This window comes from Phaethon aethereus, assembly GCF_964289735.1.
Source record: "Phaethon aethereus genome assembly, chromosome: 3".
In the NCBI taxonomy this organism is placed as follows: Eukaryota; Metazoa; Chordata; class Aves; order Phaethontiformes; family Phaethontidae; genus Phaethon; species Phaethon aethereus.
In genome coordinates, this window is record NC_138576.1 from 95,957,024 (window position 1) to 95,972,400 (window position 15,377).

The window sequence follows — 15,377 nt, forward strand, 5'->3', positions numbered from 1 at the left end:
GCAAAAACTTTCTATTTGCGTTATAGTACAGCTTGTACACTTTTGGTGCTACATAACATAAAAATTAGTAAGGTATGATTTTTCAGGCTATTTATTCTATGCCTCTAAAAAAACATAATGAAATTACACAGCAAACCTCGTGAGATCAGATGTAATCATGCGATGCCTTTGTATAATGCATAGGGAACAGGCTAAAGGAGTTGGATCCCAGTTTCTCATAGCTGAATATTATAGTTTTCTCAGAAAATAATTAAAAGAAATGTATCTTACTAAAATCTTCCCTCTTTTTCTTTTTTGAAAACTGTTTTCCCTTCCATCTACCATAGGTGCATACTTAAAATTTAAATTTATGTTTAAAACAGCATGAACTCTGAGAATTTCAGCAAAATTCTCAATTTCAAGTCAGAAGTAACAAACTGGGAAATCCCACCCAGACAACTAAAAAGGTGCAGAAAACTCTTCCCAATGAATTTTAGGATCTCACTCATGTGACTTTATATGGAAGAAAGCAGAGAAACCACTGTCTTTGGACTATTAAAAAAAAAATCGATATTAAATCTTACTTTGACATAGTTTACCATTCAGTATTGTTGGTCTGTTGGGGATTTCTACCTTAAGTAATGCAGTACCATGCAGACGTACTTAAATCAGTATTATATAAGCTGTTTTGAGTCTCCAGAAGTAACAGAGCTCCATCAGCATGGCATTCTGAGAATAAGGGTAGCCAATATAACCTTCTACCACGGCTACGCGTGTCTATGACTCGAGGGGAAAAATCAACATGAGAGTTTACTTTCAGCAGTTGAAATTAGGCTGTACAAGAGGCCCTAAATGCCCAAATCCATCTTCACTGCAATAAATAGCTCTGGTTACTCCACCCTTGTTACAGAACTCAGGCCAACCTAGCAGAAGGCAAGCGCAACCATACTATGACATGCAAAAAAAAAAAAAAAAAAAAAAGGATTAGCAGCCCAGAGTGACTCAATTACCAGTGTCTTTGTCAGCAGCAATTGATTTAATGTGAATTTTAGCATTCCTGCAGCATCACTAATTAATCCACAAAACTAGAATTTTAAAGAAGTTGCAAGTGCTAGTCAACTATTTCTATGCTTACAGCATCATTTAACTCAAGTTACATCTTTCTGTTTCCACACAGTTGAGTAAGAGTGCAGTGACAGTGAGTCTTAAAAGGCAAGCGTTTGCAACAGTTCATGTAAAAGGAAAACATTTTTTTCTTTTTTTTTCTCTTACCTATCAGACCTTTCTCAAGGGTAAACGTTTTGTTCGTGAACATGCATTCAAATGCCACAATATGGAAAACTTTGTTCACTGTGTTGTGGGTCCCGACAATTCGAATATACCTATAGAGGGAATAAAAAAAAAAGCTAAGTAGCACAAGTAAGCATGACAAACTCCTATGCACTAAAATATAAATGATTCAATTGGAGTATATTGTGCAGACCCATACAAACTGAGTAGCTGCTAAAAAACCCCAAACTTAAAATAAGAAAAGAAGTAAAAAGAGTACAAATTTCACAGCAAGCTTGGATATACTTGGGATGCTGGCTCCAGTACAGTTTAAGAAAAAAAAAAAAAAAAAAAATTTAGAAGAGCTGTAAAATCTAGTCAAAAATCCTTCTGAACTAATTTGCCAAGAAAAGCAAAATGAGGGACCCTCTGGTTTAGAATTGGTCTTTTAGTGCAAATGTGTGCTCATGGAGGCTTTAAATAATCATAATAACAATTAAAAAAATCCCTTTACCAACTGCTTTTTACCACAACGAAAGACTTCAAACAGCCAGGACAAACCCAACAAACCAGTGAGGCTTCTCTGCAGAAGCCAAAAATTAATTCCATTTAAATATGACTGTTTCTAATTCTAACACTGGATGTACAGGATATCAACGTCTTTGTTGGTGTATCTCTTATTAATAACAAAAAAAAAAATCTGACTAGTCAAATGTTATGAAACATAGCTAGCTCTGGGTTTCATTCCTGAACTTACACTTCTAGACTCTAATTGAAAATCAAATAGAGCTGCTCTTGAATACTGTGACCTATTCACCTTCTGTATTACCCTGTAGGCTTCACTTTTTATAAACAGCCATTAACCTTGATTCAGTCCGATTCCCACATTTTCTGAAAAGATCCAACAGTTCTTACTATAAATTTTGAAAAATCCTAAACAGAATACTGCATACCATCTCAATAAATGTTGAACAAGCAACACAGAAAACTACCTAAACCAAAGATCATTACCCCACAAAATGGGTTATCCACACGGCAGAAATCTCTGTATTAAACGAACTGATTTCAATTAAGAAGTATCACAACGTATGACTCTTAGGTGACATCCTCGGTCTATGGTATAAAACCACTTTTCACTTCCGTAGTATAAGTATAGTTCCAACATAATGGCCCTTTACCAACAGAATCATTTTGGCTTCTGTTCTTCTTCATACCAAGTTTAAAAGATACACAGCTTTGATTCCAGAGATTTTTCTTTTTTAAACAATAAAAACCCTCATAGCTATTTACTGTACTAATGTTCAACCTCCTCTTACACTTCAAGACTTGAGTGCCTTATGAAAGAGCTCTTATAAGCAGGGCTCAGTGACTGTTATACCAATATTTGTTTTTACCATATGTAGAAAAAAATCTTCCAGAAAAATAATTTTAAAAAATCCACCTACTACATGCAAATGACTGCAACAGACAGCTAAGTTACCTGAATATCATGACATCGCTAAAATTGCCAGTTTTTGACCTCTGCTCCTATTAGCTTATATAATAGTTCCATTCTAAAAATGAAATTATATAATTTGATTAAAATTACAACACTGATATACATTATGCTTAAAATTTCACTTAAAAATATTTTAATTATCGTGACTTGAAGCAAAAAAGAATGATATGCCATTCCCTAAGTAATATTAACTTGCAGATTGATTAATTATTACAGTAGCAAATTTCTTGCAAGTCATTCTCTGTAGAATAAGTGAAAGTTGCAAGCCTGGAGAAAATATTTATTTTTTATAAAGAAGGTGAACCTGTATTTTAAGAGTAAAGCAGAACTTAGCCCTCGCTATGTAATTGTGACAAGGGCCTTCAAAGAACATCGCAGGAATCTTGGTTGACAGGGAAACAGCAGTTCTTTCCCCAGCCTCGCCCATGTGAACCAGTCAGCTGCTGCAAGGTGACAGATGAGATGCTGTATTTTGGGATTCACATTATGAAGGCAAAACTGCATCAGCCTCAGTTCTTAACATGCTGAGGCTAATTTGCAGTGCTTTTGCACGTGACACACAGTCAGCTACAGCCATAGCAAAAGCACAGTAGACACACAAGAGCAAGACCCAAAAGTTTCTATTCACAAAGCTGACCTTCTGCAAAACTGATGCTGAAGATCCACTGAAAAGATTATAATCAAATTATTCAGGGGACTAACAGTTTGCTGTTCAGAGAAAGCTAACATGAAATTTGAAAGAATCTTTCAGTTTTAGGAGGTCTGGCAGACAGCTTCATCTAAGGATATGCATCCCCTTGAAGTTAACAGGCACAGACATATTTGATCCAGTGTTTTCAGATTATTTTCTTTTTGTCAATCCACAAGCACAATATGAACCCTAAATACACAGGCAATGACCAGGACTCGACAACAGTAAATGTTCTTGTTCTATCCAGCATTGGAAGCGCAGATTTCGACTAAACACAGGAACAACCTTGGAACATTTATCAGTGTACGCAGAGGCTGGCTCGCCAAAGAGACCCCTTTGTCTCTCTCGGGGAAAAAAAAGGTATTGTGTTGTGGTGCTTGGACAAAACGCACTCTAGGCTAATCACCTGAGCGTTGCTAATGGCAATACTTGGACATACTTCAGTTACGCTTCCTTGCTTTAAAGAGTTTAGAGAACAAAGTAACAATATTAATAGGAACACAAGAAACTGTTTCATAATTAGCTTTAAAAGCTGATTTATTTCAATTTTTTTGTGTTTTGAAATTGTAACACTAGAACAAGCTTCTTGGTTTCAAGTTTTCTGTTTGGGTTTTTCCGGTTTTTTTGTTGCTGTTCTTTGGTTGGGGTATTTTTAATAGATCAAGAGGGTGAGAGACACACAAGACTTGAATAGTTTGCCATGGGAAAAGCATCTTTATCATACTGCACACTTAGGTTAAATAACAGATCACTCACTGGTTAGCAAAGTTCCCTGCCAACAGGTAGAAAGGAACAAAGCTTATTCTTGTATGCTAAATAGCCTATCAGTTATTTTGAACAATAGGTGACAATGTTCCACATTGCTGGAAAGTTGCAGTTTTGTGGTAATACAAACCAAAATCCCATCCATTAGAAGGTTAATGTATACATGATTATTTTAAAGTATATTATTTCGATCTTGTAATGTTAGTGCAAGGTAGAAAGTAAGGATATGAGAAACCCCATCCTTTCTCCCCAATACATGTGTTTTACTCCTTCCTTATCTCTCTCAAGGCGAATGATCAGCGTGATTTCCTGCCTGAATCCTGCATTCTTCTACATGGTGGAAATTAAAATAATGCAATCTTTGAAATTACTTTGAACACCTTAACTTCTAAACTCACATTCTCATATTTTGCATAGAAATTGTCACTTACTATTCCACTTCATGTAAGATACTAAAGCCGCCATAGCCTGAGACTGTAAAAATAATCTTCCTTCAAATAGGCAGAAATTATTAGAAAAGCCCAGTACCACTAGCTAAACAAGCTGTATCTGAATTTCAAATATCACCAATGAAGAGCAAAATTGAAGGTACATGATCTGTTTCAGAAGAGTCAGATGAAGACATTGTAAATACTGAAGTGGTACATCTTAATGAGAAGAACACTAAACAACTGAAGAAAAAGGCTGAAAAGAAAGGCTGAAAAGAAAGAGTTCACTCAGGAATATGATAGTGAGAGAAACCTACAATGTGGACAACTTCAATATGAGCAACGAAGCCTTAATTCAAAGCATGCAGATTTCAGAAATTTAAAATGCCTATTACAACTCATGACATGCTTGAAAGTTTTTACATTTGACGAAGCAGTCTTCTGCCAGACGGAACTGCCACTGAGTCATGATTAAAAATAAAAGTATCCTTCAGGCAATCAGACTATGTGTACCACCTCATCATTTTCCTGGAGCGATTTATTAGCTGGAATATAAGAATACAGTAACAAACTTAATATGAACAATTTTTCAGCACATGCAACTTCGACAAATGCTTAAGATACATGGATCATGTTTTATGTAATCACTTACTAAGTTTTTAAAACATACTGTAGTGGTTTTGGCTGGGACATTTAAATTTCTTCATAGTAGCTGGTATGGGGCTATGTTTTGGATCTGTGCGGAAAACAGTGTTGGTAATACTTGTTATGAAATGACTACAAGATATCATCATGAGATCAAAGGATACTTCAGACTGCAAGGGTGAACAATCTCAGTAACCCTGTATCTTTCAAAGTCCAACTTCGGAAGCTTAACTGCCTTCACATTGCTTTCCATTTACATATTTATAAAAAAAATACATCCCGTAAGAAAACAAATGAATCTTTGTTAGCTTAGTATTTTCTTTCTTGCAACTAAAGGAGTAAGAAACAAGCAGTTGTGGGACTGGATGTGCTGGAGTAACTTCTCCACGCTCTGTACCCTCTGTATGCTACAAATAACAAATCAACCCATATGGAAATAAAATAAAACCTTTAACTACAGGATAAAACATTTGATTTTATCTTGATTCTTTTAGATATTTATGAATAAGGTCAAACCTTGCACAGCTTTGCAGCTCCTTTTCACCTGTTCAAGTAGGGAGAACAAATATGTTCACCTCTAAGATGAATGGTATTCTCCCACCTCCAATACTACATATGTTTGCAGTTACTGTAGTCCTCTGAATTAGAAAAAACAGAGGAGACAAGCTAAAGAACATATTTTTAACAGATGACATTTCCTGAAATACAATAGAGGTATCTTTTATGCTGATTAAATCGACATAAATGCATATACTAATTATTTTCCATAGCCACACAGTCATTTTTCTACAAGTGCTTGTCAAGCATGTCATTAATTAAAAAGGGCCACTGACCAGACTTATTTGTGTATGCTGAATTACAAGGTAATTTCAAAGCTTTGATTACCACAAGGTGGAAGGGGGAAAAAACGAGCAGAAAGCCCAAATCCTAAATGAACACAAAACTTTGGAGTGCTTTGTTAGTGGGTGACACAAACTTGGGCAAACCTGATTAAGCTGAGACAGAGGAATGATGAAGAATTAACTGTATAATGAAAATGCTAGTGCCAAGCTATGCATTTTAATTATATTGCTCACTGAGGAAGAGATAGGGCAGGCAAAAACGTGGAGGACGGACATTAAAAACAATACAAGCAGTTTTTCCAGTGAAATTAGAAATTGTTCACTTTCCTGTCAGGAACAAAGCAGCTTTATACAATACAAAGTTATCTATAATTCTTTGTGTGATAGGAGAGTAAAAGAACGACAGTTCAAGGGCTAGACTAGATCCTCTGTCAACGGACTCTAGCCTCAACTGGTAGCCTGGGGGAAGACAAAAAGAACCCTGAATCATTCTTTAATAAAAAACACACCCCCATAAACAAACAAACAAAAAAACCAAAAACCCAACCTTGATCACTTCGGTGGGTTTAAAAGTACTTCCCTATCAGGTGAACAGGACTGCAACATGGGAATTTTGCCCCTTTAGAAGACATTTTGTTTTGGTTTCTGTCTGTGTTGGAGAATAATGGATATTGATAGTATTTAAGTGCTGTATGAGTTTCAACCACATGCCACAGGCTTCTGTAGGCACAGTCATGCTACACTTGGCCCTGAGACTCCAACTGCAGGAACACCAGAAAAATCTGTATTATTCTTCTTTCTCCCTGCCCCCCCCAATTATTTTAACTAGAGGGAAACAGCATGTTCTACTGGATCTTGATAGAATCTTAAACTACTAAAATTTGAATGAACTACCTGGGTTGATTAATTAGGCAGCCACATGACAATGCCCTCATCCATCCCCTACTTTTCCCAGAGCAATTCGTCACATTTACACAAAACTATGACTTGGGAAACCTGTTGTGACTACAACTACTCACATTTCTGAACAACTACATTATGTTTTACTTCTGCTCTTTACATTTGTACAGCTGACACATTTAATTCAGGTAACAGCTGCTGCTGAACATACCACCGATTCAGCTGTGGATACCCTGGAGGACTACTAATGCCAAAGCTCAGCTGCCTGCATCAGAACAGTATTTAGGACATACGTGTCAAAGCATAAAAATATGCATACTCTAGGATCCATTTTAATCCTTCATTGTAATAACGCCAGTAAGATACAGACAAACTCTGGAATATATTAAGCACAGATTCCAATCCCTTGAGAATATTGAGACAGAAGATGGAGTAAAGAGAGGTAAAGGAAATTAACTGGTATTTTGCACTGATATCCACTCTAAGTTACTATGAAAGCGACCCAGAACAGCAACAGCAAACTAAAATAAAGAAAATCCAATATGTACCAAATGAGCTCTTAAGAACTTGGCATTTCATTCTCCCTCATGGAGCATTTGGTATGAGACACCAGTGCTAGTCCTACGTACTTCGTATCTCCTCTAACTGCTTAGAAACCGCTAACATTCACATTCTGATCACTGCCAGAGATACATGAGATACAGCCAAGCACACAAGGGCATTAGGAGACATTCTGTTTGTCTTTTAGTGGAAAAGGAAACAGTGCTATTCCCCACCATCTAAACCGCATTTATTGACAACTCCGTAAAATATATAATCCTTCAGACTCACACAGCTGAATCAACAGACTCATGGCAGGAGGATAAAGAAAAGCAAGGAGGAAAAATCTACTGCCAGAATTAAACCATGTGGAAAAACATGTGGATGTAAATAAATATATAAAATAAAGAATTAAGCCAGAGCAAACGTGGAACGCATTTCTGCCTTTTGACAGGAGACAAGTTTTCCTGCACTTAGATGAGAAAGTCTAATAGAATCTATTCTATACCAAAAGGAAATCCTTGCTGCAAATATAGAAAACAGCAACAAATCAAGTAAAACACACATGACAAAATAATTGAACTCTAGTAAGAAAAGCATACAAAAAACCTTTTCACCATTGCAATTAATGCAAATACACGCAACAGTGTAGCAGTTTGAAAACATTTCTCTTTCTAATTTGCTAGAATGTGTATCCAGATACTTTATGCTGCAGCATTCAAGTGGATAAATATATTGATATACAATAATTAAGCAGGATATGTAATTTTGTACTATATATATGCAGCATATCAACCAAGCAACCAATGTTTCTGAACATATTTAACCAAATTAACACGGATGTGCATGGGAATATAAGTAACATTTGATGATGCAATAACATATTTTGTATTCCACATGTAAGAATAAGGAGCTTACAAATGGTAATTTTTTTCATTACTGGTTTCCAATTTTTTTTTAAATTTTATTTTACAACATAAGAACCCAGATTTGAGGTAAACTTGCTAGAATCTGAATCTTCACATCGTGTGCATCTCCAGTTCCATTCAATTCCTCAAATCTGCACTTGGCTCTGAAGGTTTTGTTTCAGGTCAAATCTCAACCCAAAACAGTTCTACACCCCAGAACCTGTCTAGATATGGCCAGGAATCTGTAATTTCACCTGATCTCATAATGGACTTTCACCATGAATTCAAAATCTGGTAGCAGCAGACAGTAAGATTTTCATGACATGAAATCTGTGTTTAAACCCTATCCCTGATTCAACTTTGTTAGCCAAACCCAACTTAAATATCACTTTCATTTATCTTTATCTCATTTCTGTGGAATACATAAAATGGGACCCTAATAAATTAATTTTTACAGAAAAAACCCCAAAACTCTCAAATACAGAAGAAAGCATTGTTCCTCAGGAAGTCTAGTTCTAGCACAAAGTGGACATGGGATTTATAGAGCACACGTGCTTGCTCTGCATGTCTTCCAGGCTGGGGTGACATGGAGCCAAATTCTTTCAAAAATGCACATAAACTTCAATAGGACTTGTTTTCTTTGAATCACAGTATATCCTGATGTGGTTTCACAGCTTTCAGTCAATTTAGCTTAGGCTTCATTATATAGATACATTGTAGCCTCCACATTTTTAAACATACTGAATAAAACAGAAGAAAATACAGGAAAGTTCTATTCAATGAAATTGAGAATGTTTTCCATTTCCCCCAGATTCCTATGTTCCACCAGCCTGTGCACTTAACATGCAATAATTACTTCTTGCTCCAAGGACACCTCAGTAAGAGCTGTCTAGATCTAGACTGGAATCAGACTACATGCAATGTGACAAAAAAATATTTTTTAAGTATTAGAACAAAGTATCTAGAATGAAGTTGACAAAAAAAAAAATAAAAAGAAGCATCAACCTGCATCAAGGTAGCTCAAAATCACAAAAAAAAAATTGTGATTTCAACCTGTGTTTAAAAAAAGCAAGAAATCCAGAAGTTCTTCCTATGAAACTGTCACAAATACACATGAAGAATTAAATGTTAAATAAATAAGAATATAAAAGCCAACCAAACAAAAAAAGACTGCGCAAACAGTATAACTTTTTACTTACTGATAAATATATCCAAGGATATATGCAAGGAACCCTACCATTTGTTATGTCAAAATTGTACCGGAAAAATGCTAAGCAATACTTGAGGGGAATCAGCTAAGTACTGGTAATATAAAAATTATTTTTTATCAATATTTTTATAATTTGAAAATTTTGCACCTATGGATAGAACTCCTTGTAGCTGGAGGTGCAATGAAAAAAAGAAGGAAAAAAAAAAAATCAATGCAAAGTATTGCTGGTGCAAACAATTTTGGAATGCTGAAATGTGGGCTAAGTCTGCCATAATTATATCTTTAAAACATTTATGATAAAGCATTTGTTGTTAATATTCAAGTGCTTTAGATCTAAGGCAAGGATGGCTTTTTTAATTGGTTCCTTAAGTAAAGATATGATCATACAGTTATTAAAACCCTTGTACTATCCAGTGATTTACAGATGCCCTGCCAACAGTGACTATGTCACTTACCAGAAACATCAACTTAAATCCTTCAACAGTAGGAGCAGTGTTTGTAGGAGCAAAATCCCTAAAAATAAAAATCACCAGTAATGCCTCACTTAAACTAGTGGATGTCAGTTCTGATTGCTCTGATGTTCCTTTCTAACATAATTAAAGTGTGCAACACCTGTTCTGCTCCTGAGAACACACAGCTTAACCAAACTCTTAACTACGATCATTCTTCAGATGCGTTTTAGAAATTATCTGTGAAGACTCGAATTCACACAGAAATATATATCAGACACTATGAAATGCAAGAGAAGCCTCACTGGAAATTGTAAGACATGGTTTTCATATTGGTGAAACAAATGTCTGATGTGAGACAGATCAGTGAAAGTATCAACCAATTATTTCTAAATTCACTACGTTCTGCATTTTATGAGAAAAATCTGACACGGTATCAATTAGCAGTAGCACCTGCTACACTTATATACAGTTGCTACCTCAATCAGTATCTCTAATCTGTATTGCTTACACTTTCCAGTATACTCAAGACCTAACTGCTAACTGCTGCAGGCTTGAACTGAGATATAAAATAAAAGACAAAAGAAATATTATTTATGGGACTGTTCATCAGACATGGACAGTGCAGCAGATTCAATCTCATAAGCTTTGTAAGTCTAGTTATTTTTAAATCAAATTGTACTTTACTGCAAATAATAGATAACATGGCGAAAGATCATAAATTTGGATTACAGGTAGGTCTACATTAACTTGCACAAACACTCCTACAGAGCCTAGCAGCTGCGAGATGGTATGGTAGAAGAGAAGGGCAGTGACTTCCAATATCTGTATACCAATAATAAAATCTCCAGAAACTTGAGTTCCTGTGAGAAGAGGTGAATTAGGGTTATTTTAAAGACAGAGCATTTAAGACAGACACCTACTTTAATATAAGTATTTCTTGTTCTTGCTGCTTCTCTTTTTCCACTTTTTTTTTTGTGTGATTCATTTTAGCTGTAGAGTAGAACCACATTTATCATATATAATAAGCAATCAGGAGAACTGTTTGATTAACTCAGAACAGTACTTTGCAACATCACACCAATTCAACTGATTACTCAGGCTGGAGTGTTACACTGGCTGCCACAGCCCCTATAAAATTTGATAATTTTTTAAAAATATAGTTCTGGATCTCCTACAATATGAAAATAATTTATGTTTGACATGTCTATGAACTACGCCACTAGCACTTCTGAGCAGGTGAGCACACCTGCAGAAGACAAATATATTTATTGAGCTACTGAACTGAGGTCTCTTCAACTGGTTCCTTAACCAAAGAACAATTGGATTTAATAACCAGTCATATAGTTCCCTTCATATGGTAAAACATCTAAAATTAAACTGTTTTAAATCTAAGGTCATAAATCCTAAAAATCAATTTGGAGGCAATGGAAGAACAGCATAAATGGTAACCAGAGAAATAAAGTAAGACTTCTCTTTTAAAATATTTATTTTCTTTTAAGTGTAATAGAAAACAAAGTTCTCACCTGTCCAGAATTTGCTCAACACTGAGTGAGCTGACAGTAGGTTCCCTCTAGGTAATACTTATCTATCATAATAAATAAGCACCTCACAATTAGCCATGAAGTTTCCTTCTGTTGAAACACACTTTAACAGCTGAAGTTGATATGCTTTTCATAAAGTGATAAAAATCATTACATTTCTGCAAATCAGTTTGGGTTTGTGTGCTCTTTGGCTCACACCATATCTTTAAGCTAATCTTATATCCGCACAGGAATAGTTTGCTGATGATTCCAGCTCAAACGAAAAACAACTGAACATCTTCGCCACTACATGCAGTAAAGAAAAGGTGCAATAAACCAAACTTTTGCATGTAATTCTGTATTAATGTAACTCCTTCAACCATTCACCAAAACGCTTCCACTATTTCTGCCAATATAAGCAACTCAAGCCATGTAAGACAAGCTGGTGCCAAAAGCACCTAGAAAAGAGCTGAATGAAGGAATTACCTTTCATTTTGTCTCAAGACATTAAACAACATATTTCCACTAAAAAACTAAGAAGTTAGGATGTATTTATGTTCAAACAATGTTTCACCACAGTTATTGGATTTTTCCAGGAAAACCGAAGAGTTACAGGTTGTCACACATTATCACCTCTATCGGCGGTGGAAGAAATATCTCACTGGGGTCAATGCTGCAATTTGTCATTTATACAACACCTTCAGGTCACCACAGCTTAATGTAACGGGACACTGACAACACAACACACTCAGATTGCGTTGCGGTGAAGGGCGTTACAATTGTGAACAACTCTACAAAAAGAATTTTATGAAAGTAACTGAGCACTGATAGAGATGATCATATGGCATATTTGTATCAGTAACAACAACAAATCTGCCTTGATCTTCCTTTGTAATACCTTTCAAATACTTAACAACAGATCCCACAGAGCATTGAAAGGCCATGAAAATGTCAGTACTTGCCCGCGCACCAATATTTCTAACAGGATGACTACTTCTGCTGTGAAGTAAGTTTTATGGACATGGAAAAAAACCCAGAGTAATAACTTCCTTCACTATGAACAAAGAATATTTTACTTGGGAATCAAACAGAGCTTTGTCTGGATACCTACTTAAAGACAGAATGCATTAAGCCATCATCCTTTTACCTATCTAAATACTAAGGAGTGCCAGAGAGAGGTTTCATCAACTGTTTCAAAAAAGTAACAAAAACTCACTGCATATAAAAATTGTACTAAAAATGCTGAAAGTAGCAAATTTATAGGCTTAGAGCAAAGTTATGACAAAATTAAGGCTCCTTAAATAATTTTAATGATCTACCTAGGATCCTCTAATGTAACAAAAGTTATTTCTTCTCCATAAACCTCTGCCTTTTTCAGTCCAGAAGACATGTAGTACTCAGAAAGCGTAAGCCTTCTTTTCCCAGCTTAATGCTGTCACTGAAATATTTCCATTACTCATGAATCTACTGTACTAGGCTCTAATTCAGGTAAACCTTCTTGATATTTCTTCCTCTATCATTAAATTTGGTACTATGTTCAAGATGAAAACCACTGAAATGTAGCTCTAAAAAACAACTTAGAAAACTCTTTAAAAAAAGAAAATGTGAAAGAGATTTTTTAAGTGCTCTGATCCATCAAAACTCATACCACAACATCCCTGATGCCACCTTATAAACTTGGGACCCACATCTGTGTTTACCTCAACAGGAAAAAAGAATTCTGCCCATACAGCACGCCTCTAGCACTGACAAACCAGAGCTCCCAAAACAAAACCATGACATTCGGTTTAACAGGAAGTTTCTTTCACTTTTGTCTGCTTTGGAGTATTGCTGAATTTACTTAGCTAACACTTTAAAATATGAATCCTCAATGAAGAAATAAACCACTATACTTAAACCAAAAAGTCAGAAGTAAAAAAAAAGGGGGAGGGGGGATGGGGGAGGAGTAAGAAATGTCTTTTCAATAGTCCCTATCCTGCACAGCAGGCGAGATAGTGAAAATTATATTAGTGATATAGGCTGTACAATTGTTAGACCTAACATCCTATCAGAAACCTGCAGTTACACATTTGTGTTGGAAAAAAAAAAACTGCTGAGCTGGTGTGTTCACATGCTTGTTTCACCATACCTACCCTCAGGATACCTGATAGCTCTCCCTTGTTATTACCTTGTACCTGGCCTTCCCAAAGTGCTATGAGCACACCCAACTCTCCTGTTCAAAATCCAAATAGATCATTACAACACTACATTAGAACAACTGCCACTGAAAGGTATTAGTTTGTATTGTACCTTCTTCAAGAAGATTTTTCCTTCTAAGTAACACAGTTCTTGCCTCAGAAGTGACAGCAGTGCTCTGTGGCAGAGAGTATCTGTTCAACGAATCTTATCATGCAGTTCTATGACTCTGGATTCTGCAGACATAACCTTCATTAGCATATCAAGTCAATCTACCTGAATGTGCTGTATTACCTTTGAAACCATCTACTTCACTTTATTAAGCTGATAATTTGAACTCAGTACTGCATTATTTTGATATGAAGCTAAAAGAGAAGTTTATGTATTTTATTCTTATATATTGATGTAGTGAAAACATGTTTCAGGAGGCAGCTCTTCCTTATACTTCAATGCTTTATTCCTAGCTGTTATTGATGTCAGTTATGACTAGTAGGCTATTATCAGGCTAATACTATCTTTTCATCTGTAATATTATTATTCTCAGTATAACAACATAAATCTCTGTTTGGAAATAGAGGCAATCAATATTATTTATTGCTGTATTTTCATTAACTCAAAATTTACAGGCAATAGAGGACTCTGATATATTTTTGTCCTTCACTGAGTGGAGCCTTTGAACTTCAGAACTAAGGCTCCCCCATCACATGCCCTTCTGGACTTCTTTACCTATGCCCAAAGTCAAATTTTCACACTTCATTTTCAGATGTCTTGCTATATCTCCTCCTCTCAGCTCATGCCCACTTTCTTTCACTTCGGCAGTTCACTTAGTATTTCCCATTTCCCTACTAGGTCACATATCCTGAACTAGATAATATATTTGATATATTCAGAATGATCTTGATATACTTAGAATATAGCCTCCAAATTTCAGTTGAAATCAATAACTAACCTGTGTACTTTGCACCATAAAATGTTTAAGACCCTACTGCCTCCATATTTAGCAGGTAATCGTGGTATTGATTTATGTAATGTATGTCCTTTCATGTATAACCTATCCACCTATTTAATATCTGATCGTACAGCTTTCTTGACTTCCTACAACTCCCAATGGCTCAACTATATCAACTCTATATCAAACTCTCACTTCCTGATCGGTTTTTTTATATTACTTTATATTGCCTGTTTTGTGGATTTTTTTATATTACTCCAGAGAAGACTGGTCAGTGTTTCTACCTAAATACACACAGCTCACTCTCAATATCTCACTTTCAGATTCTTAATGTCAACTCAGGAGAGGGATGGATAAACCAAAAGAAATCAATAGTGCCAAAATGTTAGTGAAACAATGGTTTCTAGAAGCCTTTAAAACTGATTTCAGGGAAAAAGAGTCCAGCAGCATGCTTAATTAGCAAAAGGGACTGAAGTATGGGGAAACAAAGTCATGGTAATTTTAATGCCACTGTAACCATTGGTTTTACACCCTACACTGTGGATTAACGCACACAGAAGTCTTACAAAGAACCCTCAGAGCCTCTGTAGCTGAAACCTGCATCCC

General features: G+C 35.7%; 1 protein-coding gene across 1 annotated transcript in view; it reads right to left on the bottom strand.

Annotated features, from left to right (window-relative positions):
* The window catches only part of BTBD9 (BTB domain containing 9), a gene marked incomplete at both ends in the record, with an annotated part of 124,000 nt that overhangs the window by 42,032 nt on the left and 66,591 nt on the right, over positions 1–15,377 (bottom strand). The window contains one exon of the mRNA XM_081997161.1: positions 1,252–1,361. Coding sequence (XP_081853287.1) covers positions 1,252–1,361 — 110 coding nt within the window. The remainder of the gene's footprint in view (positions 1–1,251; positions 1,362–15,377) is intronic.